This window comes from Centropristis striata, chromosome 8 (genome assembly GCF_030273125.1).
Source record: "Centropristis striata isolate RG_2023a ecotype Rhode Island chromosome 8, C.striata_1.0, whole genome shotgun sequence".
Classification (NCBI taxonomy): Eukaryota; Metazoa; Chordata; class Actinopteri; order Perciformes; family Serranidae; genus Centropristis; species Centropristis striata.
In genome coordinates this window covers 7,397,130-7,421,944 of record NC_081524.1, presented here as the reverse complement: position 1 = coordinate 7,421,944, position 24,815 = coordinate 7,397,130, and the positions used below count along the sequence as shown (strand labels likewise).

Here is a 24,815-nt window from a genome sequence, read left to right as displayed (position 1 = left end):
AAAAAAAGAATATTTCTTCAGATTATGTTTATTTAGTCTACTTTAAGACAAAAAAAACACTCCAAACATTTTTTCCCTTACTGGCATCATAATGCGTACCATAGAGGGTTAATGACTAATCTTCAGAGCAACGTCCATAACATAAATTGGGGGTCAGGTTGAAGAAATTGCAAACCATCAAATCAGGTTGTCTACCATGGCCTGTGGAATGTTATTCCATTCTTTCCAGATAAGAGGGCAACACGGAGCTGGAGCACATTATCAGGAACTGGAACACGGTTGTGGACACATCATCCAGAACATCCCAAAGATGCTCTATTAAGGGACATGTCCGGAGAATACGCAGGCCAGTCCAGAACTGGAATATGCTCTGCTTCAAGGAACTGCATGCAGATCCTGGTAACATTCAGCTGCCCAGCGAGCGCTCTGGTGGACATCCCTGCATCCAGCAGCCCAATGGTACGTTCCCGCATGACCTGAGACATCTGAGGCATGATGACTTATGACAAAATTTGACATTTTGGGGTGCACTGTAAAAAAGAATGTTGCAGCTGTGGTTGCCAGAACTTCACCGTAAAAAATAGAAATAAAAGAATAAAAGTGAGTTTTCTACTGTAAATGTATATGTAAAAATAAGCGAAAACTGTCATTTAGACTGAGTGGTCCCTTTATTTTGGGGGTAATTGTGTCCTTGTGACATTATGGTATTTCTCCATTCATTTTACATGAAAAAACTGTGTTTTCTACAGTTTAGAAGTTTTGCACTATTCCTTGATTTACGGTAATTACAAGCGTCTTCTAGGGTGATATTACATTTTTAATTTTACGCCCTATTTCTAATGCAATAAGTCAGTGTTTTACTGAAATTTCTACAAACATTTTTTATAGTGTGGCCCTTTATTGTCCCCAGTATAAGGAGTGTCTGCTCATTCTGTGTACTGAGTGAAATCACTGCATCACTGAGGAAATGCTCACTGACAGAGAGATGGATTAAAAATGTTGCACAAACCAAGATAAATAATCCTATTGTACAAGTAAAAGTCAGCATATGTTCACTTAGAGTTGTTAACTCTATGTGGCATCAATATTTGACATGGGGCTTTTATATATTTGTTCAGCATATTTAAAAAGTTTTCCATTACAGAGAAACTAAATATTCCCAATGGAATACATATAAAATCATCAGAATTCCCTGTTTTTACGTGCTTGAAGGTGTTTCTCAATTGCATGCGAGAGACAATTATAAAAAAAATGAAATACAATGGAGTAATTCATGTATTATTACCACCTCCTCTTTTTGCATTGAATTGTGTCTGCAGGGCAAATAGTGTTTGTGCTGGATAAGAAGCCTGCAGTACAAAGCCTATTTCATAATGAGTTTCAACATTGTCATTGGTTTCCCTTCAAGAGAATACCACAGTTTTTTATCTCTGTTTACAAAATAGTGCAACAACAGTGGTGTGAAAATCCAAAATGGATCATGTTGTATTGTTGCGTGAGCATGTGTTTGGACACAGGTCAGGGGAGGGGAGGGGTGCGCTCACAATGGAAAGTCCACTTATTTAAAGCAGAAAAGGAGCCTATACTGTACAGGAAGGGGGGAAGCTGGCGAGGGAGGGCAGGAAAGAGTTTAAAAACAAGGTGACGCCTACGTGACTCACTCTCTGGACCTGACAGGCAGAGGAAAAAGCAGAGACAAGAAGTCCTGGAACATTAAACCGTTTTGATATTGTTTGCGGTAACAGCTGGGGAAGCCGTCTCCTTTAATAGATTATTCTTCTCGCAATGCAATGGCAACTGCTTTGAAGATATTGTTTTATTTAGGGCCATAAATCCGCTCACTGGGCGAACCTGCGCTGCACCTTAACCTCTGAGAAAGTGAAGTGGAAGAGCTCTGACTGTATTGTTTGTCTCAATTTTGGAGAGGTAGGTGAATCCCGTGCCGGGGCCCTTTTTGATGTGGATGGCTTCAAGGTAAACAGCAAAGGGAACTCCAGGTTTATATTTAATGCATGCAGGTTGTGGGTTGTGTGTCTGCGCTGCTATCACTGCTTCCTCTTTCTGTGTTTTGTTGTAGCAGCTGTGCTTGGGGGGGTTCATTTGAGTTTTTGGCAGTGAACCCCCATCCCTATTTTGTTTCCAACTTCTGATTCTAGTGCCATAATGCCAATACTGTTGTTCTTTGGATATTTCACAAATAAATTAAGAAATGAATACCCTAAACATTTGGAATTACGTTTTTCTAATAGAGGTACATGCTGCTTTAATTGTTTTTTGCTCTCATTTTAATTTCACATTTTCTCTGGAGGTGGTGTTATTATTCTTGCTGTGGTGGCACCCCTGCTGCATAAGTACAGAGGAAATGGTGTGCTATTGCTGAGGTCATGGACAAATTCCTCTCTCTGTTCTCTGTCTACATCAGCAGGTGTTATGGATCTACAGTATTTCCTGAGCTGGAAAGTTTCCCTGCTGCTTCTCTTGGGTAAGGCTTTTTGTTGTAACCCGCCATCCTAATGATTTCGGTTTAAACCCCCTGCTTGATTCTCCAGGAAGAAAACTAAAAAAAGAACAAAAAAAATGTGCTTTTGCACCTTGACACAAATGCAAAAAGAGCTCTTGTAATCTGCCTTTTTGCATTAATGCCCAAACTTGCATTATTCACATCTCCTTCATCCTTTCATCCAAGTTAAGACGTGTGATTAATACTGCTCCTGGTGTATGCACAGAGGCTTACCGGGCCCACTGCCATTTTGACACAGATTTTAAGATATTGATGTGGTTTGATGGATATCACATTAGGCATGGCTGTCATGTGCTATAAATCATCGCTTGACATTGTTTGACAGAAAGCAACCATACATATTCATAAAGTACATGCTGAGGACGGAGATGAAGTATTATGCTATTGTTTGTTTTATTAGCTTCCTGTTCTACCCAAACAATGCAGAACTCTCCAGAAGCCAAGAGGTCAAAACTTATGAATATGAAATACTGTGGTCATCTGAATACAAACTGCATGAGGCTCCATTCTCATGCAATAACAACATCTCTGTCCTCCAGTCCCATGCAGGCTCCAGTGTATGTCCGTGCACATCTTCGGTAAGCAGCCAGTGTATATGATGCCGAAGGATGACCTGGTTCTGAAAGCTCTGATCGAGCATGGACCCCTGGAAGAGATCGCCTCGATAACTTGGGAGCGAGAGCTCGAAACTGGGATCCCGCCGGAGACAGTGACACTGGCCAAGTGCACTGGCAGCAGTTTGAAATGTGCTCCTATGAAGCCGAAGGTCCATGTGAACGTAGAGCTGCAGGAGGCCAAGCTGCAGGCCACGCTGCAGATTAGTGACTACAAACAAGAGGACAGCGGCGTGTACGCAGTGACAGTGACGGATCACGCGGGGAAAAATACCACCGCACACTGCATCGTCAGGAACTACGGTACAGTCTGAAACTCTGTTTGTCAATTTACTGACAAAGTTATGTAAAAACGTGATGCACAGAAGTTCAGCGATGTTTGAATCACATCGTTTACTTTTGTTTTAACATGATTTGTGTTAACCATGTTCTCCTGACGTCTGTTTGATCCATCCACCTTCCACGCGACCCAACTGCGACTTCCATCATTTAACTATCGCACTCAAAATACTTAACTATCCCAGTCATTCATTATTTCTATGGCCGCCAGAGGGCGGGCAAGGACCGTCTAAAGTGTAAATATTGGTCGTATTTTGCTGCAAAAACAACCTATGTGGTCGTTTTTTATGGGGGGAGACCAGTCTCCAATGTGGAAGTGGCTAAAGCTGCAGTTCCTCAACTGGCCACTTGAGGCCAGCTCTAAAAGCACGTCGGTCCTTATAGACATCCATAATTAAAATGCTCAAGTTTACAGAAATAAACTGTACAAAAGCGTTTTTTATAGCTCACCCATTTTGATTACAGCTTAAAGTTATGCATAAAGAAGACTGCTTGGAGTGACAGGAGCCACCGACTTTGAGCTTTATTTCCACTTTTCAGAAACCTGTTAGTTACATCACGGAGACTACATTCATATTTTTATACAGTGTGCGGTTTTGATGCTGTACAACACATCCTGAAATATTAGGCAGCATCACATTGAATGCATTAACTTTCAAGCTAAAATGCAGTGTAATGATCAAATGAAACTGACCAACATCTGAAGTTTCCAGCTTCTCCAATTAGAAGTTTTGCACTTCTTCAATGTCATTTCAATTCAACTTCTTGCCAGAACAATTTAATCTCAAGTTCCAATCATATTATGTCCTCTGGGTTTACAGCTGGGGGTTGTTTGGGTTTTGTTGTTTTTTTTAGCATTTTTCATCTTTGTTAAATAAAAAAATGAAGGCCCAAATTCATTATTTGACACTGGGAACAACAACTCTTATTGAATTCATTTGGCTTTTTTTGACAGTTTTTCAGACAACATAAGTAATCGAAGGACATTTTGGGCTCCGTGGAACTTGGATTTGCATGTGTCCTCGTTTTTCCAATATTTTCTGGACTGAACAATTGATTTATTGCAAAAATAATATGTAAGATGAATGAGTTGAGCCGCCTGCATTACAGACGATAAGTACAGTTTTAAAGGCTCACAGAGGTAGTTGATAGTAGAAATACCACCTTTTATAAATCTCAGAGTAATGAAGTGAAAGCTGAAATCTTTTAAATGCTCATCAGCTGACGATGTCCCGGCCTTTCTAGTGTTAACTCCAACAATTACCAACAGCGTAATGAATGTGTTTTAATTTCACGCCGGCGGGCATTGTTTCTTTCTGATTGTGGATGTCTCATTTAATAATGAAACACTTGAAAATTAAATTTGCCTATAGGCTTTGCTGGCCCGCTCTTCCCTTTTGTTTCTGTGCATCGAGATGATTCCTCTCTCTGGTTTTATGTCAAAGCTTCTCTGCTTTTACTCTCATCTGTCTGCTTTAACAGTATCAATTCATCAGCTCCACTCTCCTCTACATCTGCTCTCTCAGCTTCCAGGGCCTTCCATCATCCAATTCTCCGACATTATGCCTCACTCTCCGGTCTCATTATTGTCTCTGAAACTGAGCCAGTTTCTCCTGACAGCCTTAAACGTCTCTCATGATTCTTTGTCTTAGACCCTCTTGGACGGCCGTGTGCCATTATTCTTATTTTACAACAGAGAGATGCCCAAAGCTCATCTTTCCATCCAGCTTCTCTTTTTTTTTCTCACCTCTGTTCGTTCTTATCCTCACCTTCATCCATCTGTCTGTGCAGAGCCGGTGCACCACGTCTCAGTCAGCATCAATGAGTCTCACTCCTCGCTGGTTTGTGGCGAGGCCTGGGGGACCGACCCGCACTTCAGCTGGCTCCATGAGAGAGTCGCCATCACCAAGACGGTGGGAAGCATCTCCAAAGATGGAACGACGCTGTTTGTGACCATCACCCCGATCTGTGGCCACTTCACCTGCTTGGTCAGCAACAAAATGGGCGACAGTTCTGCCACTTACACTGCAGGTACGAGCTCACGCCCTGTTTGTTTCTCTGGTCTTCTATAACAAAGGAACAATGCTTTTTCTTATGTAATGTACAGCTACACTGCAAAAAATGGGTGATGGAGAACAAGATAAAAACACTAAATCTGAGGGAAATGATCTTGCTGCATGGACAGATAATTTCACTTGACAAGATGTCTTGAATTAAGATTGTTGAATCTAGAAATAAGCATGTTGAACACTTAAAATTAGGAATTAACTCTTAAAACAAGATCCAACACTTCTAAATCTAAGTTTGTTTGTTTTTTGTGAACAACGTTTTTATTGCTTTTGAAGACAGAACAAGTACAGCAGTCTGATAAAATTAAAAGGTACATTGCAGTCCAATTTTTTTTTTAAATAAATAATATTAAATAAATACTAAAAAAAAAAATAGGAAAAATTAAAAAATAAAAATAAAAATGGGACCAAAATCAAAGTTCTTTTTATCTTGGTGAGGAACAAATAATTTGCAGTGTAGAGCAAAGTAGATTTATTATCTCTCAAACAGTGGCAGTTCTAGACCAGCCTTACTGTGGGGGCCAAAGAGGGGCCAGTGTTTAATCAGAGGGGCACATAAAAAAAAGTGGCAAAGATGATATTTAAGCATTGAAAACCTTAATTTTAGCTCATTCAAAATCTAATTACAATGAAATACATTGATTTTTCCTCCAGGTGCACTTGTAAACAAGATTATCTATTGAAATTAAGGTTGTTTACGAAAATATGTATATTATTGTATATTTGAGTGTTGAAAAGAATCAGGTGAGTTAGATTTTTGTGAGAGAATTGTCTTCATTTTATTATTAATTTGACACAGGGGCCAAGGGCTTCTTCACACGGACAGTGGCCCCTGTAGGCCCCTGTAGGCCCCTGTGTAGAACCGGCACTGCTCTCAAAGCTGCTCTAATCAATAATTTTTTTTATCAATAAATTATTTAATACAACAAGAAATGGCTCACTTGTAGTTACAAACCTCCAGTGGTGGAAAAACTACAAAACTTACTTAAATAAAAGTAGTAAAGTATCACTCAGATTCCAAATATATTATTATTATTATTATTATTATTATTATTATTATTGATGCATTTATGTGAGCTGCATTTTAATTTCCTCAATGTAGGGCTCACTTTAACTACTTAATGCACTGTTATGAGGCTAAAGTTTTTGAAATGTCACTTCAAAATGATCATGTTTTTTATGTTAAATCTCGACCTGAAAAGAGACTAAAGCTGTCAGTTAAATGTAGTGGAGTAGAAATATAAAGATAGAAATATTCAAGTAAAGTTTAAGTACCTCAAAATTACAGTTACAAAGGTACAGTACTTGAGTAAATGTACTTAGTTACTTAGTCCACCACTGCAAACCTGCAACTTTTGAGTTTCCCTCACCTCTATTTTATAGCCAATAGCTTTATAGTTATAGTTCACAGCTAAAAATTAGCATTGTTTCCAGTTTCTAGCCAAACAAACTGTGAAAAAACCCTCCATGCACGACCTGCCAAACATCTAATGGCAGACACACAAGCTCAGCAGATAACTGTTGAACTTAATGGAGCATTAAGCACCTAAAAAGACTTCACAAGTGAAGATTACACAATCACGACAATGTTTAATCCACATTTATCTAAAATAGCTGATTGGGTGGAAGGTGGCTGTGCTTATTGACATCTTATTTAAAGTCAGCTTCATGTGTTGCGTCATGGATATTCAGAAATCACTCCATCTTTCCACCGTGCCCTGTGTGTGTGTGTGTGTGTGTGTGTGTGTGTGTGTGTGTGTGTATCTGGAGCCGTGTCCTGATGCACTTTGTTCTGTGTATTGTATTACTGCTGGTGTTTCAGTGATAAGATTTTCCACAGTGCGATCAATAAATCACTTCTGCTGCTACCACTGCTGCTAAACAGGCGAGACAAATGCAATTCTTCGTATCTGCCAAGAGGCGTGATGATCCAAAGACAGTCGGGGTATTTTAGGACACCTCCTGTTAGCTCGTGCTGTTCCAGTCACTTTACTGACTGTACAGACTTGTTGAAAGGGACCTTTTTGGCCTTTTAAGGGCAGCCATGTCAGATGATGTTTTTTCTCTCTCTCCCCCTCCTCATCGGGTGTCTTTTTCCTGGCTGACAGCACCTTGTGAGACAGAGGGCAGAGGCACAACGGCGGCTGTAGTGAGTCTCCTCCTCCTGCTGCTGCTGCTGTCTGGAGGAGTGCTGGCATTTCTGCTGTGGAGGTACAGTAACCAGCACAGACCCAAGCTGGCAGGCATACTCACAAATCTCATTTCAGGCTGTAATAAAGCCGCGCACCGAGAGAGAGAAGACACTGGTAGGAGCTGCATTAAAAGCACACAAGTTTACAAGATGAAAACAGCAAATAGCTACACAGCAGCTAGCATCCTACAAAGAGATTGTTTCAAACAATGAGACATGACAATGACATTTCTCATTTTTGTGCACAATTTATTTTTTTATTTTTAAAGTGCAGTACAGTGAGAATTATATATACATATATATATATATATATATATATATATATATATACACATATATATATATATATATATATATATATACACATATATACACACACATATACATGTACACATATACATATACACATATACATATACACATACATGTACACATATACGTACACATATACACATACGTGTACACATATACGTACACATATACATGTACATGTACACATATACATATATACATATACACGTATACATGTACACATATACATATACACGTACACATACATATACACATATACATGTACACATATACATGTACACGTATACATGTACACGTATACATGTACACGTATACATGTACATATACACATGTACATATACGTACACATATACATATACGTACACATATACGTACACATATACATGTACACATATACGTACACATATACATGTACATGTACACATATACATATTTACATATACACGTATACATGTACACATATACATATACACATACATATACACATATACATGTACACATATACATATACACATACATATACACATATACATGTACACATATACATGTACACGTATACATGTACACGTATACATGTACACATATACATGTACATATACACATATACATATACACATATACGTACACATATACATGTACACATATACGTACACATATACATGTACATGTACACATGTACACATATACGTACACATATACATGTACATGTACACATGTACACATATACGTACACATATACATATACACATATACATGTACACATATACATATACACAAATACATATACACATATACATATATATGTACACACACACATACTATATACACACACACATACTATATACACACACACACATATATCTACATACATACACACATATATATCTACACATAGCTGCATTAAAAGGACACAAGTTCACGAGATGAAAACAGCAAATAGCTACACAGCTAGCGTCCTAAGTGACACACATGAGGCCCGACAGGCCGAGCTGCATCTGCTGACAAAACCACTGTCATGTTTACTGGAGCTGGTGTTCAGTTTGTCACCGCCGTTTGATCTAAATTGGACACTTGGTTGGTTTTCAGGCGACACAGGCACAGCAACAGAGGGGAGAGGCTGCAAGAGCGTTTCGATGACACCATCTGAGAAAAGAAGAAAAGGCCAAAGATGCACTTCTGTTCCTCAGAAAGGAGAATAGGAAATAGACTGTGAGGTTGCAACTTCCTGTCCTGCAAGCAGTATGACCTTAAACAGCATTGGAACAATGTGACGAGTGAACTGCTTGTTGGCAAATCATTAAAATAAAATCTAAAAATGGATATTCAGCATGAAGAGCCAGCAATGTCTTTACACTGCCTCCTGCAGGGCTGCACCTGAAACTGTGTATTTAACAAGGTATTCTTTTTTGTATGCTTGTATCAGCTATGCATTGTATTTTAAAATGTATCTTCAGATGTTACTTTCATAATAAAATCCCTTTTAAGAATGTGACAATGAGGATTGAATTGTGTTTTCTGTTATAAATCATCTCATTTGCTTTTATTTGTTGGATTGGTTTGATTCCCCAATTCAAGAAACGGCCAATTAAAGGTTGAAAACAGGAGTTGGTGATTGTGAAACTGTGTGAATACCACTGCTTAACATACAGTGGTGGAAGTAGTATTCAGATCCTTTACTTAAATAAAAGTACTTATACAACACTGTGAAATGACTCCACTACAAGTAAAAAGTCCTGCATTTAAAACTGCTTTAAAGTTTTTTAACATTTTTTTTAACTGGCCAGCCAAATGGGTTATAGGTAGGTAAGCTATATGACACTTATTTCTACATGTATTGATGTCATTTTTATGCTCAGAAATCTTGAAGATTTTTTTTACCTTTGACCTCAAAAATGAAGTTACTGCACTCTGGTTTTTGCTGTAAAAGGTTCTAATAGTAGTGCAAAAACAGAGTGCAGTAACTAAAATGTTGTTGTCTTTTTTCAGCTTTTATATTTTTTTTTCAGTGAATTAATATTTTCAAATTGATTTTTTACAAGTGTTTAACAACTATTCAAAGACTTGTGTATTTTACACTTAATATTATAAAGTAATGTTATATTTCAGTCTTAATATAATTTTATCTCACTTTTTTATTTAATCATTATCTAGACAATAATTTCCCTATCAAATAAACTTAGAATTTCTATTATTTTTTTGTCTTCAATATTCAACACAATGAAGAAATACAAGGCTACACAGGATCACAGTCAAAGCAGACCGTGTTAGATGCTGTTACTGAGCTCTGCTTTGGTTTTGAGTTGGATTTTGTACTTAAAGCAATTTTTATCTCATTATTTCTCTGAAATAAAGCAAAATTGAAATCTAAAACGTTGTCACAAAATAAAACAGACATCAATGAGTTCATTTTTAGTGATAACTCAATTTTGACCAAAAATGTATTTATTGCAGTTATAGGCTTTGTAGCTCAGTATCGGTCGAAAGTGCCGTTACAATAATTCCCCGGCTGCAGAGACAGTGCAGAGATGCTTAGAGCGTGCATAAGACCTGGAAACATTGACCAATCAGAGCAAACCTTTTTTAGGAGAGGGCTAAAAAGACAGGTACTTAATACAGAACGTAATATGTATATATAGGTATATTCAGACAGTCTGAGAAACATAATGTCTTTTTTGGATGATAAAGCATGTAAACATGTTCTGGTAGAGACTCAAAATACAAGTAATAACCTTAAAATGAGCATTTAATGCCCCCTTTATTTATATAGTTGTTGCCTATTTAGTCTTTGATAAGTTCCGGTTTTAGTGCAATATGTTCCCAACCCACTGTGGATATAACTTTGTTGTGAAATCTCATAGAAGTCTTGTTAATTTCTGGGGTTTTTATAAATGTTCTTGCTGTTCATCCAGAAATTGCAAATTGTGTGTGAAAGATAACACTCTGAATACACATACAGTGCTAACTTTCACAGTACACCCATCACGCCACATAAGAAATGAGCTCTCTAACCTCCAGCAGTGTTATGGCTCTGCATTGGACCACATGGAGGAAACGGGGCCAGGGGGGCCAGAGGTGAAACACAGGACGCGTTATATCGGGCGTGGGAGGAAAAAGCAATTGAACATCTGCCATGAAAGTTTAGGTGTGCCTTTGAGAGTGTTCGCCCAAGATCGTTTCTGCCTTCTGTGACTGTAATTTGAAGAAAGGACGCTCCATTTGCAGCTACAAAAAAGTCTTCAATATTGCCAAAGCTTAAAACTGATACACGAATAGTAGATACAGCTTATAGCTCCCTGAGGCTATATCCCAAGGTGAGAAAGACAATGATGAAATATTATGAAAATGGAATGAAAACTGTGGAGTGATAGGTGAGGAATACCAATCACTCACTACTGAAGACAGACATTTATATGCAACTTCTAAATATACCTATATGAGACAATGTCAGCTTCCTGTGAGTCTTTAAAGTTGCAAATGTAGACAATATATAAAACATACCATGTGCAGATTATCCCTCTAAAGAGCACTTCTGACAGTATAAGCTATAAAGAAGGGCAGGACATTTCTCACACGGCTCCCTCACACAGATTTGTGCCAAAATCTTCTGTCATGAGCCCATTAGCACTGCTCCCTTTGTGTTGTTAGTCTACCCTGTGCTCTCCCTTTTGTTCACATGCCTCCCATCAGACTACAGGGGAGATGGAGGTGCAGGGGTGGCACATCCATCATGTGGAGCTGAACCTGCGAGCAGGGGAGCCTCCTCTGAAGCTGGATGTACAAAAGTGGAGCTCCATTGTTGTCCAAAAACTGCAAACATGTCACTGAGCTACAACACTGCACTGGGTGATATGCTGCTGCTTTATGCCAAACAGCCCAACAGTCCCATTGGACTGAGAGCCTGAGACAGTCCTCCCCCAACAAACAATCCCATAGGTTTTTTGTACCACTGTATAAATAATGGACGCAGTCAGCCGTTGGTTTGTGGCCTGTTTGAGGCATCGAGTTCAGCGTTTCACTCGGCGCCATCTTGCTTCCATTATGGGGAGCAGACCAAAGTCGCTGCTAATTCATGTTAGCATTAAACCTCTGGGGTCTATGATTGTTGCGTCCTGATTAGATCATGTGACATTTAACAAAAAAACCAGGTCACATGGAGCGCTGCTATCAACTTCACTCCAAAGTACAGACTTGAAACTTTCTCCCAGTTTTTGTTTGACATTCCTAGGTCACCAAAGATATGATAGTAAAAAGAAATTTGATAGTACAGAAATATTTGAGCGTTAGTGTAGCTCTTTGTGTAATTTTGCACATAGTTTGTTTTGAAGAGTTGCAACTAACAAGGAAAAAAACACCTATAAATATACATGTTTTATCTGCCTTTTTTGTATATAGTTTTATTATATTTAAAATTTACCTTTTTATATGTTCATATTTGTATCCTATGTTTACATTTTCAAGTTACAAAACAGTTCATTGAGCACATTTGTGGTTTTTATTGTAGTAAATAGTATCATTTTTCAACTCAATATGTTGATAAAGTAGGTTAAAGTTAAAATGGATACCAAATATGGGTATAGTAAATATTTTTATGTGGTACATGAAGGGCAAAATCAAAACTATTTAAAAACGGCGAAAATGGGCTCAGACCCCAGAGGGTTAACTGGAGCATTAACTGGGATGTAAGTTTTGGCAAAAAACTAAAAACAAAATGTTTGTTACTTACCTCAGAAAAATGAACAGCGACTCCTTGGAGTGTCTGTTAGTCCAACCAAACGCTGAACAAGACATTTTTATTGAACAAAACGTTCAAATAAACTGTCATTAAGTGAAAATACAGTGAAAGGGTCAAAGTTATGAGATAAAACCGGTAAACATGTTTGTTTTTTATATGTATATAACGTTATATATAAACTGTTATATATTGTTGTATAAACTTTGCTTCTGCTGCACTCCTTGTCAAAGTTCGATGACATCATTCTTTATAATAATTAGACATGTGCTTCTGTTTGTTAGGGTTAAAGTGTGTATTCTTGTTGCAATGGGCCTCCGGAGCAGTTGTTTTTTTGTTTTTTTCTGGATAATGAGCTGTCAGAACAATGGCCTGGCACCAGGAGCATGCCAAATTCAATGACTGAAAATAGCCCGCAAACACAGAATTAACTTTTGAATTATGACGCATTTTTAAAGATTTTTTCTTGGGTCTGAGTGTCACAGAGACGGTTAGTAAGTACTGACAGATGGACTCCCCTCAAGGAAAGTCGGTAGAAATGTGGACTGGGAACGTCCTGGAACGCTTAGTGAGGAAATGTGATTGGGATTGGGCCAGGGGATCACAAAAATGATTTAGATTCATCTGGACATCATGATTGTCTGTCCAAAATTTGATGGCAATCCATTTATAGTTCAGAGAAATGGACATATAATAATGTCAACTGTCTTGATGGAGAAAAGACTGCAGCGGGTACTTTATTTTACATAATATCTCCATCAAAATGATCTGTAAATAATCACATTTATTATAGATTCATTGCAGGCCTCTGAGGACTGACAATAACCGAGACAAGGCTGCAAAGGACAACTTGTAAGAATGGTCCGTCATAATTCACACAGTCCATAAAATAGAAAAGACTGTCTGCTGATCCCTGACAGCTCAATAATATCTTATCACCATCTCTGCACTCAGTCACACACACACAAGCACACACACACAAAACACAAACAATAGCTGATTCATAGATTCAGATTCTTGTTTGAGGGCGGCATTGTTCTCTGGAGCTGTAAAGAGCAGTGCAATGATTCGTGACACATCCATGAGAAACATCAGTGACCAGTCTTCCCTCTGCTGACCCCCAATTATTCAGCGTCTCCGTGCATTCCAGCCATGTTACCCTTATCACGGCTGCACTTCCTTGCCAGAAAAATACGTATTCATGTTGATAGAGAAAGAGAGGGAGCCAACAAAGAGGGAATGGGTGGTGTGGTGTGATTAGAGAAATATGTGACTACTATTATTAGTCAGACTCAAGAGAAGGTATTTTCATTTTCTATGAACTTCTCAGCTCAGGGGGAAATGTGCTTTTTTGCTTTCTTGCCAATAGATTGATGAGTAGATCAATACCGCTTTCATATTTGTAGAGTAAATATGAAGCTACAGGAGACAGTTAGCTTTGCAAAAAAGGCTGAAAAAAGGAGTTGATCACCTACTTAACTCTGAACATTACCCGTTTTAAACTGCAACCTTGTTTGCCTATCCATCCCTCCATTCCCCATCCATCCAATCACTCCATCCTCCTATTCCTCCCTCCATCCCATCCCCCCATTCTTCCATCCATCCATCTCCCCCATTCATCCAATCCCTCCATCCCCCTATTGCTCCCTCCATCCATCCCATAATCACCATCCATCCAATCGCTCCATCCATCCCCCATTCATCCATCCAACCATCCCATAATCCCCACCCCATCCATCTTATCCCTCCATCCCATCCCCTTATTCCTCCATCCATCCATCCATCCATCCATCCATCCCCCATTCATCCATCCTCCATCCCATAATCCCCATCCATTTTATCCCTTCATCCCATCCCCCCATTCCTCCATCCATCCATCCATCCATCCATCCATCCCCCATTTATCCATCCATATATCCCCCATCCATTTTATCCCTCCATCCCATCCCCCCATTCCTCCCTCCATCCATCCCATAATCCTCATCCCCCATCCATCCAATCCCTCCATCCCTATTCCCATTCCATCCCCCTTTCTTTCATCCATCCCCCTATTCCTCCATCCATCCCATAATCCCCACCCCTCTCCATCCAATCCCTCCATCCCATCCTCCATTCCTCCATCCCTCTATTCCTCCCTCCATCATCAAGATTATTATTTGTTAAGTGACCTAACTTCCATGCATAGCCTGTACATTGCTATGTCACGTCTAACTTCATGCTTTAAATGTTTCCGTTGTCACAAATTGAAACAGTGTGTGTTGCTCTGTCTGCTGCTGATCAAAAGGTTCATGAGATGCAGCTCTGAGCTTCTAAGAAAACTGGTTGATCATTGGTCACCTGAGAGCAATTCATCAATTCAAGACACAGGGAGAAAAAAGCCTCATAGAATTGTATATAAATTATACATTAACAAACATTATGACAACTGGAATGACTTGTGCAATGAACTAAATGTTTTTTAGGGGGAAATACCATTAAAGCAGAAAACCAGTATAATGCATTCTGAGCACATAAGCAACTGATAATGCAGGAAGCAGGAAACAGTTTATCATTTGTATGAATGTGACAAAGCAATTGCAATTTGTGCAAAAGAATGAGAAGCTTCTTTTATAATGTGCACACGTAACTAGATGATGTGGAGGTTGAACAAGTAGTTTAGGGAATTTTTAATTCTGCTCTGAAAAATGTATTAAAGCAACAGAAAAACTAAATTAAATTTAGTTTTGACGATCAGCAGGAGAGGAGAAGAGGGGTTGATATAATTGAATGTAACTTTTCGGTGTAAAAGCACCAAACTTGTACAAAAAGTAACACATATTATAGGAATACACTCAGTATTTGTTGCTTTGTTTTTCAAAAAAAGGTTCCCTATTGGACATAAGTCTGCAACAGTACCAGCTGTTGGCTGCAGCCACATATTTACTGGACAGACATGAGAGTGGGTATAAATCTTCTCATCCAATTCTCTCAGCAAATAAGCAAATTCCCCAAACTGTCAAACTATTTTAGCATGTGTGTTCATCACTTTGGCTCAAATTTTTAAAAAGTTAAAAGTGCATCGAAACAGATCTGAGCTACTTCATCTCTTACAAGAAACCTTTTAAAAAGAGCCAAATATTTACTCAGCAGACAGTCAATCACAAACTATGCTTACATGCACAAAGACTGTGGTATCATTAATTCAATATTTGTTGCTGACTCTGCCCAGCAGACGCCAAGTCCTGTGCTGGGATGGCCTTCTGGGTGTCTTCTGCACGTTGACATCTGTGATAATTCCCTGTGCTACCAGGTCATTTGTCATCTACGGGACAGAGGAGATAGAGGTGTGCAGCCTGTGAGTTCCCTGTATATCATCTCCCATCCTTGTGACCGAGGCAGCCGTGGAGGTTAGAGGTAAAATAAAAACGTCACACGCACAAGATACAGAGCTGAAATAAAGGCGTCAACATCCTGTGAAGTTTGGGAATGGTGCCATCAGGCCTGATCTATTCCATAAGTCTCCATCTATGTGTCCAAACATCCGTCTGTCCTTTCCAGGTCAGGCCTCATGCACGGGACTTTATCTGCCTTCACCTCCCAAGACACACACTCTTTATATCCTGTTGTACATGTCATCCATGAGTCCCAACAGAGGACACAGTCCTTACCAGACCAGACTTTCTCTTGGTGAAGTGCTCCCACTCCTGGTGAGACATGAAACTGCAGGGGGATAGTAAGTCCAGGACATAGATGGCTGTAAAAACAAACATGGACAGAACTCAAATTCAGCAAATCATCTTTATCTTAAAGTGAAGAACCGTGACACCAGATCGCAGGACAGATCAGCTTTGGAAGGTCTCCATAACAACTCTAGACTAAAACACCAGCAGGGTGAAGTCAGGTAATCAAGGACACTTTTTGGTGGATTATAAAGAAAACCACTTAAAATTCTGAAGACTAGGGTGCACAGTGACGCTGTGGGCGTTGGAGGCGTGTCCCCACCTCCAGTTCAGTCCAGGAGTTTGCATGTTCTCCCCGTGTCCCCCGAGGTTCCCCTTACAGGGACCTCCCACAAAAAACATGCATTGATCCTGGTCGCTACAGTGCCTCTGTTATGACTGTGGTCATATTATAGTTATTGTTTAGCAAACTGCATTTGTATGTGTGCCCTGTGTTTTTGTTTTCCTTTTTTTGTATGCAGATTGGAGTGTGCCATAGCCGTGGTGTTATTGGTGGAGAGGTTCCACGCCTCATTATTATGCAGATTGGGGTGTGCCGTAGCCACGGTGCGATTGGTGGCGAGGTTCCACATCTGGTCTGGGATTGGCTGCAGCCGGAACCACATGGTTTAAATGGAGCCAAGATGGCGGCCGTCGGTGGCAGCAGGCTTATTCCTCATCCTCCTCTTCTCCCAACCGGTTCACACCTTTTGAGTTAACTTGTGGTTTTGGACTTAATTCCCTTGTTTTGAGCAGTAAGGGTGGTTTGCCAGGTTTTGTTTCTCGTTTTCTCTTGTTTAAGTAGGTAGGGAGGTAAGATTTTGTATCTTTTGGTTTTTCAGGTAAATTTCTTATTTTTAAGATAGAATCATTTTGTTTGTTATTTTGGCTTTAGTCCACCCCTAAGTTGAAGAATATTTGTATTTACTTAAGTTCTCTCTTAAATATTTACCCATTCTTCAAACCAATCTTTGTTTGTGGCTACTTGGGAGATGGGGAAGATGGGGCCTTTTCATGTTGTGCTCTAGGCCCCCTAGACTGGGGCATAACAGCCTCCCTCTGGTCGGTCGGGGCGCCTGATAGGAGGGAGAGGAACCGGTGGGAATAAAGTGATCCTCCCTCGCGCTACGTCCTACCGGGGAAACTCCCCCTGTCAGGTGACAAGAAGCTGCTAACTGCTCATGTCTCGGAGGAAGCATGAGTCCAGTTCAGGGCTCTCCCCAGACCAACAGGGACAAGGTGTCGGGACGAGGTGGCGCCCAGGATCACGATATAGGCAATTGGGTGGTTAACTCTATGGAGTCTTGGGCTATTTTGTCAATTTTTGAATCCTTGTCATGTCTTTTTTGGTCATTTTGTGTCTTTTTTAGCTGCTTTGTTTTCTAGTCTGCAAGTCTGTGGCGCTTTTGGAGACTCCAGAGGGTTAATTAATGGGTTACAAAGTTGTGGGATAAAAATTGTTTAAAAAAAAATTTAATCTGAAGACTACCTCTCCTATAAAGGATATATGATGCCAACCAAAACAGTTTAGAATCTTGTGGCCACATCAAGAACCCCGACCTTGATAAGGTGCCACAATGATCAGATAAAAAGCTTTTATCTAAAGCGACTCACAGAAAAAGGGAAACAATCAAGGTAAAGTGCAATAAGAGCCATTAGTGCAACAAAAAAGTGCTAGTGACGATTCTTTAAGGAGTAGAGTTGTGGTGTGGTGCTAGGAGAGAAGATGCTCTCTCACTAGTCTCACAGCCTCTAGTCGTGTTTTTCGGTTCTGTTGCAAACTCTTGTGGATTGTAGAATAGGTCAAAAAACTATTTATTGGGCTACGGTGTCGCTAGCTTGTCAAAACCGCTGGGTAGCTTGTCAGAGAGCATCTGAAGCATAATGTTAGAGATGTTGAAGTCATGTGATCGTGGTGTAGTTTACTGTAGCATAATGCTTTTTACTTCTGTCAGCTGCATTAACACTTCAAACATCATAAAAATGGTGTTCATTTGTGAAGATTATCCTGCTGAACAAATTACTATGCCATCATTTAGTGTGTTCAATGACTTATTGTACACGTTGGAAGTGACAATTGTAATTCTACCATTTCTGTAGTCTATTTGTTGCCATTTTCTTTTTAACTAATTAATTTATTTATTAACTGTTTTTTTGTGTGTTGCCAGTTTTATTGTGTCACTTTGTTTCATGTGTAGGATCCCGTCAAAAACAAGATGACCCATACAAGGGTTTATCTGAAATAATTACATTTATTCTTATTTCAAAACAGATCTGGATCTTAATGAGTTTTCCTAATAATCAAACTGGCATCTCTCAGTGTCACCCTTATGATGAAGCCTCTTTTCTCATTTTAAACCCAACTTTCATTTTGATTGTGAAGCATGTTTGCTGCATCTTTCTGAAAATAGAAGTCACTGCAGTTTAGCTGAACCTTGGATTGTGTACAATGCCTCACTTTAAAGACCTTAATGGCAAAAGATTCCATATGTACGTCTTTTTTCCCCAGAAGCCCCTCAACATCCTTGATTATTCTCTTTTTTTAAACAGCTACCTCCAACACAACAAAGCTACTGCATAGCAGACTGCCACAGAGTCTACTGCAGAGAGCTCCCGCTCCCTTTCCCCAAATCATTCCTTTTATAGCTGCCAGGTCAAGGTGTTTCAGATGCAGCTAATCATCGTTAGCTAATCAAGGACACCTGCTGAGATGACAGCAAGAAGCAGGAGAGAGAAAGAAAAGAAAATACAGCAAATGGGCCCCAACAAAGTGCACATTTCACTGTGTTTGGATTCATTTTGCACAATAGAGTTTTCAGTCAAAACAACTTTTAAACCTCTGAAGTCCAGGAGATTTTGGCTCAAATTTGTCATCTTCCTATGCATTCATTTCTGTCTCTGTTTAGCATCTTTCAGTCTGTCCTTACATCACATGCATGGCTCCTTTTTCTCCACACAAACTTGGCTATCAGTCAGATTTTTCCTTTTATTTTAATTAATAAAGTATAAAGCTGCCAGGAACCGGAAATACAAACAAAAGACACAGGTGTCTATGGAAATGTACCATTATTACAAACAGCAGAAACATAATAAATAATAAAACTACAAAACAGTCTATTTGCATGTATATCAAAAATAGTAATAGTTTTCATTGTAGAAAGAAAATTCACATTTTAAAAATGGTCTAGAAACATAAATGTCACACTGTGAAAGCTCCTACGATGCACTTTCAACTGGCTTCCTCAGCTTGTCTACACATCATATATAAATAAAGTTATTACTGTAAATAAAACATGTATTTTCAATAAATAGATGGACTCCAGAGGGTTAACGAGAAGAAAGATAAAACAATAAATGGACAGAATATGTAGCTGTCTGTCCCATTCACCCAATCAGCTGAAAGAGAGACACCCAGGCAGGTCTGTTTGCACATTCAGTTGTCTTTTTAATTCATTTATGAAAAATGGTGATTCGGAGCTGTATTAAAGCTGACACATGTTTGCAGTTGGCATTTATTTTAATTAGAACCATTTATGTAGCTGTTTTGGTAATTATGATAAAGCGTTGGCTGCCTGAATTGCCAGCAAGAATTGTATTACATGTGGCAAGAGGGAATAAACATGACAGGTACTACACCAACATGACTGGAATACTTTTAAAGGGATCTGCCTGACGATCCAACAAACCTCCGCCTCACAACACAAATTATTGAATTAACTTCTCTGACTGTCTGAGGAACAATCCTGTCCAGCAGCAAGACTTGGCTTTGATTTTTACTTCGCTCGTCCTTTCATGACAGTAGTTGATTAATTTCTAGCCTGACTTATATTTAATGCTGCTTTACAAGAAAATCTGTCAAAAAATCTGCCAACGTGTCTGTGAGAGCTGACTAACTCACCACACAGAACCAAATATTTACTGGCACCTCGCTTGATGTATAAAATCATGAATATCTAACATATCAGCAGTCTTGTAGAGTGATGCTCAAAGAACGACATACTGCTTTAATTTAATATCTGCAAAAACAAATAGATGACGCACATGCCCCTGTCTACAGCAAGTGAGGTTTAGGCTTCACAAACCGTGTCACAAACAAGTTTTCTGGTCATCAAACATCTCGATCCTGGTGAAAGAAAAAACTAAAAAATTGCTGGACTTTTTAAGGAAACTAAAAGATAAAGTGTTAGGAAGCACTTTTTGAAGTTTAGGGGAAGAAAACACACGTTTAGGCTTCAGAAGTGACGTAAAACATGACATAGAACGTGACATAGCTACCATAGACTGTATAAATAATTGACGTAGTGACAGTGACGTCACCTGTTGGTTTGTGGCCCGTTTGAGGCATCGAGTTCAGCGTTACACTCGTCGCCATCTTGTTTCCGATACAGGGAGCAGACCATATCTGGACTGTGGAGGAGTGAGAGGGATCTGATCACTGACTACAGCCTCTCTACACCTCAACCTGACTGAGAGAAGTCGCTGCTAATTCATGTTAGCATTAACTGGAGCATTAACTGGGATGTTAGTTTTGGCAAAAAAAACAAAAACAAAATGTTTGTTACTTACCTCAGAAAAATGAACAGTGAGAGAGTGTCTGTTAGTCCAACGAAACGCTGAACAAGACATTTTTAATGAACAAAACATTCAAATAAACTGTCATTAAGTGAAAATACAGTGAAAGGGTCAAAGTTATGAGACCAAACCACTAAACATCCTTTTTATATATATATATATATATATATATATAATTAATTATATAATTATATTATTTATTGACACGTTGTCGTGGATACGCATTGCTCTGCTTCTCTCCTGATGACGGCTCGTCTTGTTAGTGACCTGTCAATCAAAGGTAGCCACGCCCCAAATCATAGGACTCTTTATTTTCTATTTTCTTTTAAATGGGGCCATTATTTACACTATTAACATCAAATTGTCTTGAAGAAGATTTTTAACTAGCGATTGAGACCACAGTGTTGTCCTAAAAAAATGTCTGAGGTAATAAATCAAGTGAGCAGTTTTCTCATTTTGTATTGAAATGAATGGACCCAAATGCTTCTGCAGCCACCGTCAGCGCCCCCTGCTGGAGTGTTTGGTAGAATGCAGCTTAAGGCACTTCCTGGTTTGCCTCCCTGCTCAGACCCGGAGTTTGCCTCCTGGTAGCTACGCAAGTTAAAATAATAATGTTGACTTCTGTTTGACCCATCCAGCACCTTTTTCCATCCTTAGTGGACATTTTTGTTCTTTATACTCTGTATCCTCACTTCCCCCTTGGGTTTTACACTCTATAACCCAATTTCTGCTTAAGCTGCTGTGATAAATTAGGGGGCGACGTCTCACGATCATTTTCTGCAAGGACAGTCTCCGTCCTCCACACTCCATAATGACTTTTTTTTTCTTATAAAGTATAAAAGGACTACCGCTACATTTTGTTGTGCAAACGTGCAAAGCTACACAAATCAATATTAATTATATCCATATTTTTAAATTTATATTGCTAACTTATTTCTAGCTCGCACTGATGAATCCACACCAAAGACTGCAATTCTATCACTCAGTTCTATGGAAAGTTTTAACATCTTTCAGCTTGTTGTTTTGGTTTTACAACCCGCCACACAAAAAAAACCCTCAAAAAAAGTAAAACTTCTGTCATTGTTTACAGTCTTATGAGCAACCTGAGACACTAGACTGTAGTTGTAGTTGAGAGAGAATGTCTACAACTGAATTATTTCTCTAAATATGAATGCCGAAAAAAATTAAAACACTTATAAAAAGCTAAATCGTTATAAGATAATAGACTGAATGCTTCCCATACTAAAATCTGTATGAGTTGCAGAAAGATACTGTGTTCATATGTAGATGTTTGTTTGTTTTAACAACTTGCTTGTTAACGCAGTGGCACATTTAACTGCAAAACAGCCAAATATTTCCCTCATCTGTGACCTTCGAGCTCCGCAGTCTCCTACTGCACTCAAACAAGCCTCCGGGGAAATGTCAAGTCATTCTTTTTTTACTGTTTTTTAGCATCTTCAAATGTGTTTTTACGAGCTCACAGATGTCTAGTGTGCCACTCCATTCTGCTCTTCTTTTTGGCTCGACATATGCTAAGCCCAGGTGGCTGGAGCAGTGTATGGAAATATTAGATTTAAACAGCTGGTGTCACACATGACAAACATTTTATCAGTCCTGGCATACAGACGGAGGATAACAATAACGCCATTGAAGATACAATCTACTGCTGAGTTGCTGGTGGCACAAGTACGATTTTGACTTTAATTACAGTGTTTTAAAAAAAGGGAATATTGTGGGAAATTTAACAGGTAGCCATAAACACAATGGCAAATGAATGCTAATGTTGCTCAGTTTCTGCAGGACATCTTAAAAGGCAGTTTGCAAAAGTGTTCAACTTGCCAACTTTTTAAAGTGATATTGTAGTTTCTCTGTTGCCTCATGCAGCCAAAACAATCAGTTAATGCTTATTTAAGTGTAACAGTTGGTCTTTCTAGGTTGTTGCTCAGGATTCAGTGTTAGAGTTAAATGCAAGGCTAACCCAGGCGGCAACCTCCAGGTCTCAGCAGGGAGGCAAACCAGGAAGTGCCTTAAGCTGCATTCTACCAAAAATTCCAGCAGGGGGCGCTGACGGCTGCAAAAAGATTTCAGTCCATTCATCTCAATACAAAATTAGAAAACTTCTCACTTGATTAATTACCTCAGAATTTTTTAGGACAACACTATGGTCTCAATCACTAGTAAAAAATCTTCTTCAAGACAATCTGAGGTTAATAGTGTAAATAATGGCCCCATTTAGAAGAAAATAGAAGATAAAGAATCGTATGATTTGGGGCGTGGCTACCTTTGATTGACAGGTCACTAACAAGGCGAGCCATCATCAGGAGAGAAGCAGAACAATGTGTATCCACGGCAACGTGTCAATAAAGATTTTTGTGGACGTTTTGCAGTTTGGTCTCATAACTTTGACCCATTCACTGTATTTTCACTTAATGACAGTTTATTTGAACGTTTTGTTCAGTAAAAATGTCTTGTTCAGCGTTTGGTTGGACTAACAGACACTCCAAGGAGTCGTTGTTCATTCTTCTGAGGTCAGTAACAAACATTTTGCTTTTGTTTTTTGCCAAAACTAACATCCCAGTTAATGCTAACATGAATTAGCAGCGACTTCTCTCAGTCAGGTTGAGGTGTAGAGAGGCTGTAGTCAGTGATCAGATCCCTCTCCTCCTCCACAGTCCAAATATGGTCTGCTCCCAATTTCCGAAAACAATATGGCGACGAGTGTAACGCTGAACTTGATGCTTCCAACAGGCCAAAAACCGTCCAGTATTTATACAGTCTATGGGCTAACCCTATCCATGTACAAGTATCTATTGTTTAATGGACAGAAGTCAGAATTGGCCAGAAGTGACAACATGCTGAAAACGACTGAGCAGTGCAACTTTTAACTGTGGGTTTGGTGACACTGCGAATCATCATCATCACTGATGTGAGAAACTGTGGCAGCTGCATTTGAGCCCACAGAGGGACGCCTGTTGACTAAACAGTGGCTCTGCCTTATTTAAATGATGTTCTGAAATTAGCACCATCATCTTGTCAGTTGGATGTAGCAGGGTGTGGGGGGACCGAGCTGTTAGGAAGTGAACATAATCAGTGTTGAGTCCCACCCTGCAGAGCATCTGGTTTCTCACAGAGCATCCATCTCTCTGTGTTTTAATGATAGGAAGTGTTGCTGCTCAGCTACGATCATTTGCTCTTATTATTCTCTCATTATGCTGTAGCACATTTTTAAGCTTCAAAGCAGTAAACTAATACTGATGCAAGTGGGCGCCATGAATTCAGCACAACGTCACAATTCTAAAAGGTGCTATGTAAAGTTTTATGAAAATCTTTGTTTTTAGTGACACCGGTGGTTGTTAAGGGAACTGCAGGCAGCATCTTGTTCATTCTGCAGGCACGAACGACATAAAATAAACTTTTTTTTGTGCTAAAAAACATATTGAAATGGTGGATATCTACCCTAAATGCACTCATACATCGTTAGAAATTGAATAAAATGATTCAAATATTTTGGGGTTTTTTTCAGTCCGTTCCAGTGGACAGCGAATCTGAACATGAAAAGAGACCTTAATCAACAAAAAACAAGAGTTAATCCATTTTTTTCATGAAAGGTTAACTCATATCTACAGTCTTGGAAAAAATTATTAGACTATTTTGTTTCAATTTCTTGTTCATTGTAATGCCTTGTCGAATTAAAGGTACATTTGTTGGAACAAATATAAAGATAACAACCAAAATAGCTCAAAAGAGTTTAGTTTAAGAGCTGATATCTA

The 24,815-nt window shown here is 39.1% G+C and overlaps 1 protein-coding gene across 4 annotated transcripts; it reads left to right on the top strand.

Moving 5' to 3' along the window:
- The first annotated feature begins 1,686 nt into the window (after window positions 1-1,686).
- Window positions 1,687-9,555, top strand: si:dkeyp-97a10.2 (uncharacterized). Of its 4 annotated transcripts, none has more exons than XM_059339594.1 (6): window positions 1,687-1,974; window positions 2,423-2,482; window positions 3,061-3,438; window positions 5,266-5,505; window positions 7,652-7,754; window positions 9,133-9,555. In XM_059339594.1, the coding sequence occupies exons 2-6, from the start codon at window positions 2,431-2,433 to the stop codon at window positions 9,191-9,193; spliced, it is 834 nt and encodes a 277-aa protein (XP_059195577.1). In that variant the 5' UTR covers window positions 1,687-1,974; window positions 2,423-2,430; the 3' UTR covers window positions 9,194-9,555. The 4 variants fall into 4 exon arrangements, with proteins under 4 accessions (XP_059195577.1, XP_059195576.1, XP_059195575.1 ...); XM_059339593.1 differs by having other exon boundaries at window positions 1,687-1,926; window positions 2,426-2,482; window positions 9,133-9,554; XM_059339592.1 differs by having other exon boundaries at window positions 1,687-1,926; window positions 9,133-9,554.
- Window positions 9,556-24,815: the final 15,260 nt, after the last annotated feature.

Excerpts from the sequence above, each read along its gene's own strand:
- si:dkeyp-97a10.2 (XM_059339591.1), top strand. The coding sequence starts at position 2,164 with ATGCCAATACTGTTGTTCTTTGGATATTTCACAAATAAATTAAGAAAT. Across the intron at positions 2,252-2,422 it reads ATTACGTTTTTCTAATAGAG|CAGGTGTTATGGATCTACAG; the intron begins GTACATGCTGCT and ends TGTCTACATCAG. Across the intron at positions 7,755-9,132 it reads CTGGCATTTCTGCTGTGGAG|GCGACACAGGCACAGCAACA; the intron begins GTACAGTAACCA and ends GTTGGTTTTCAG.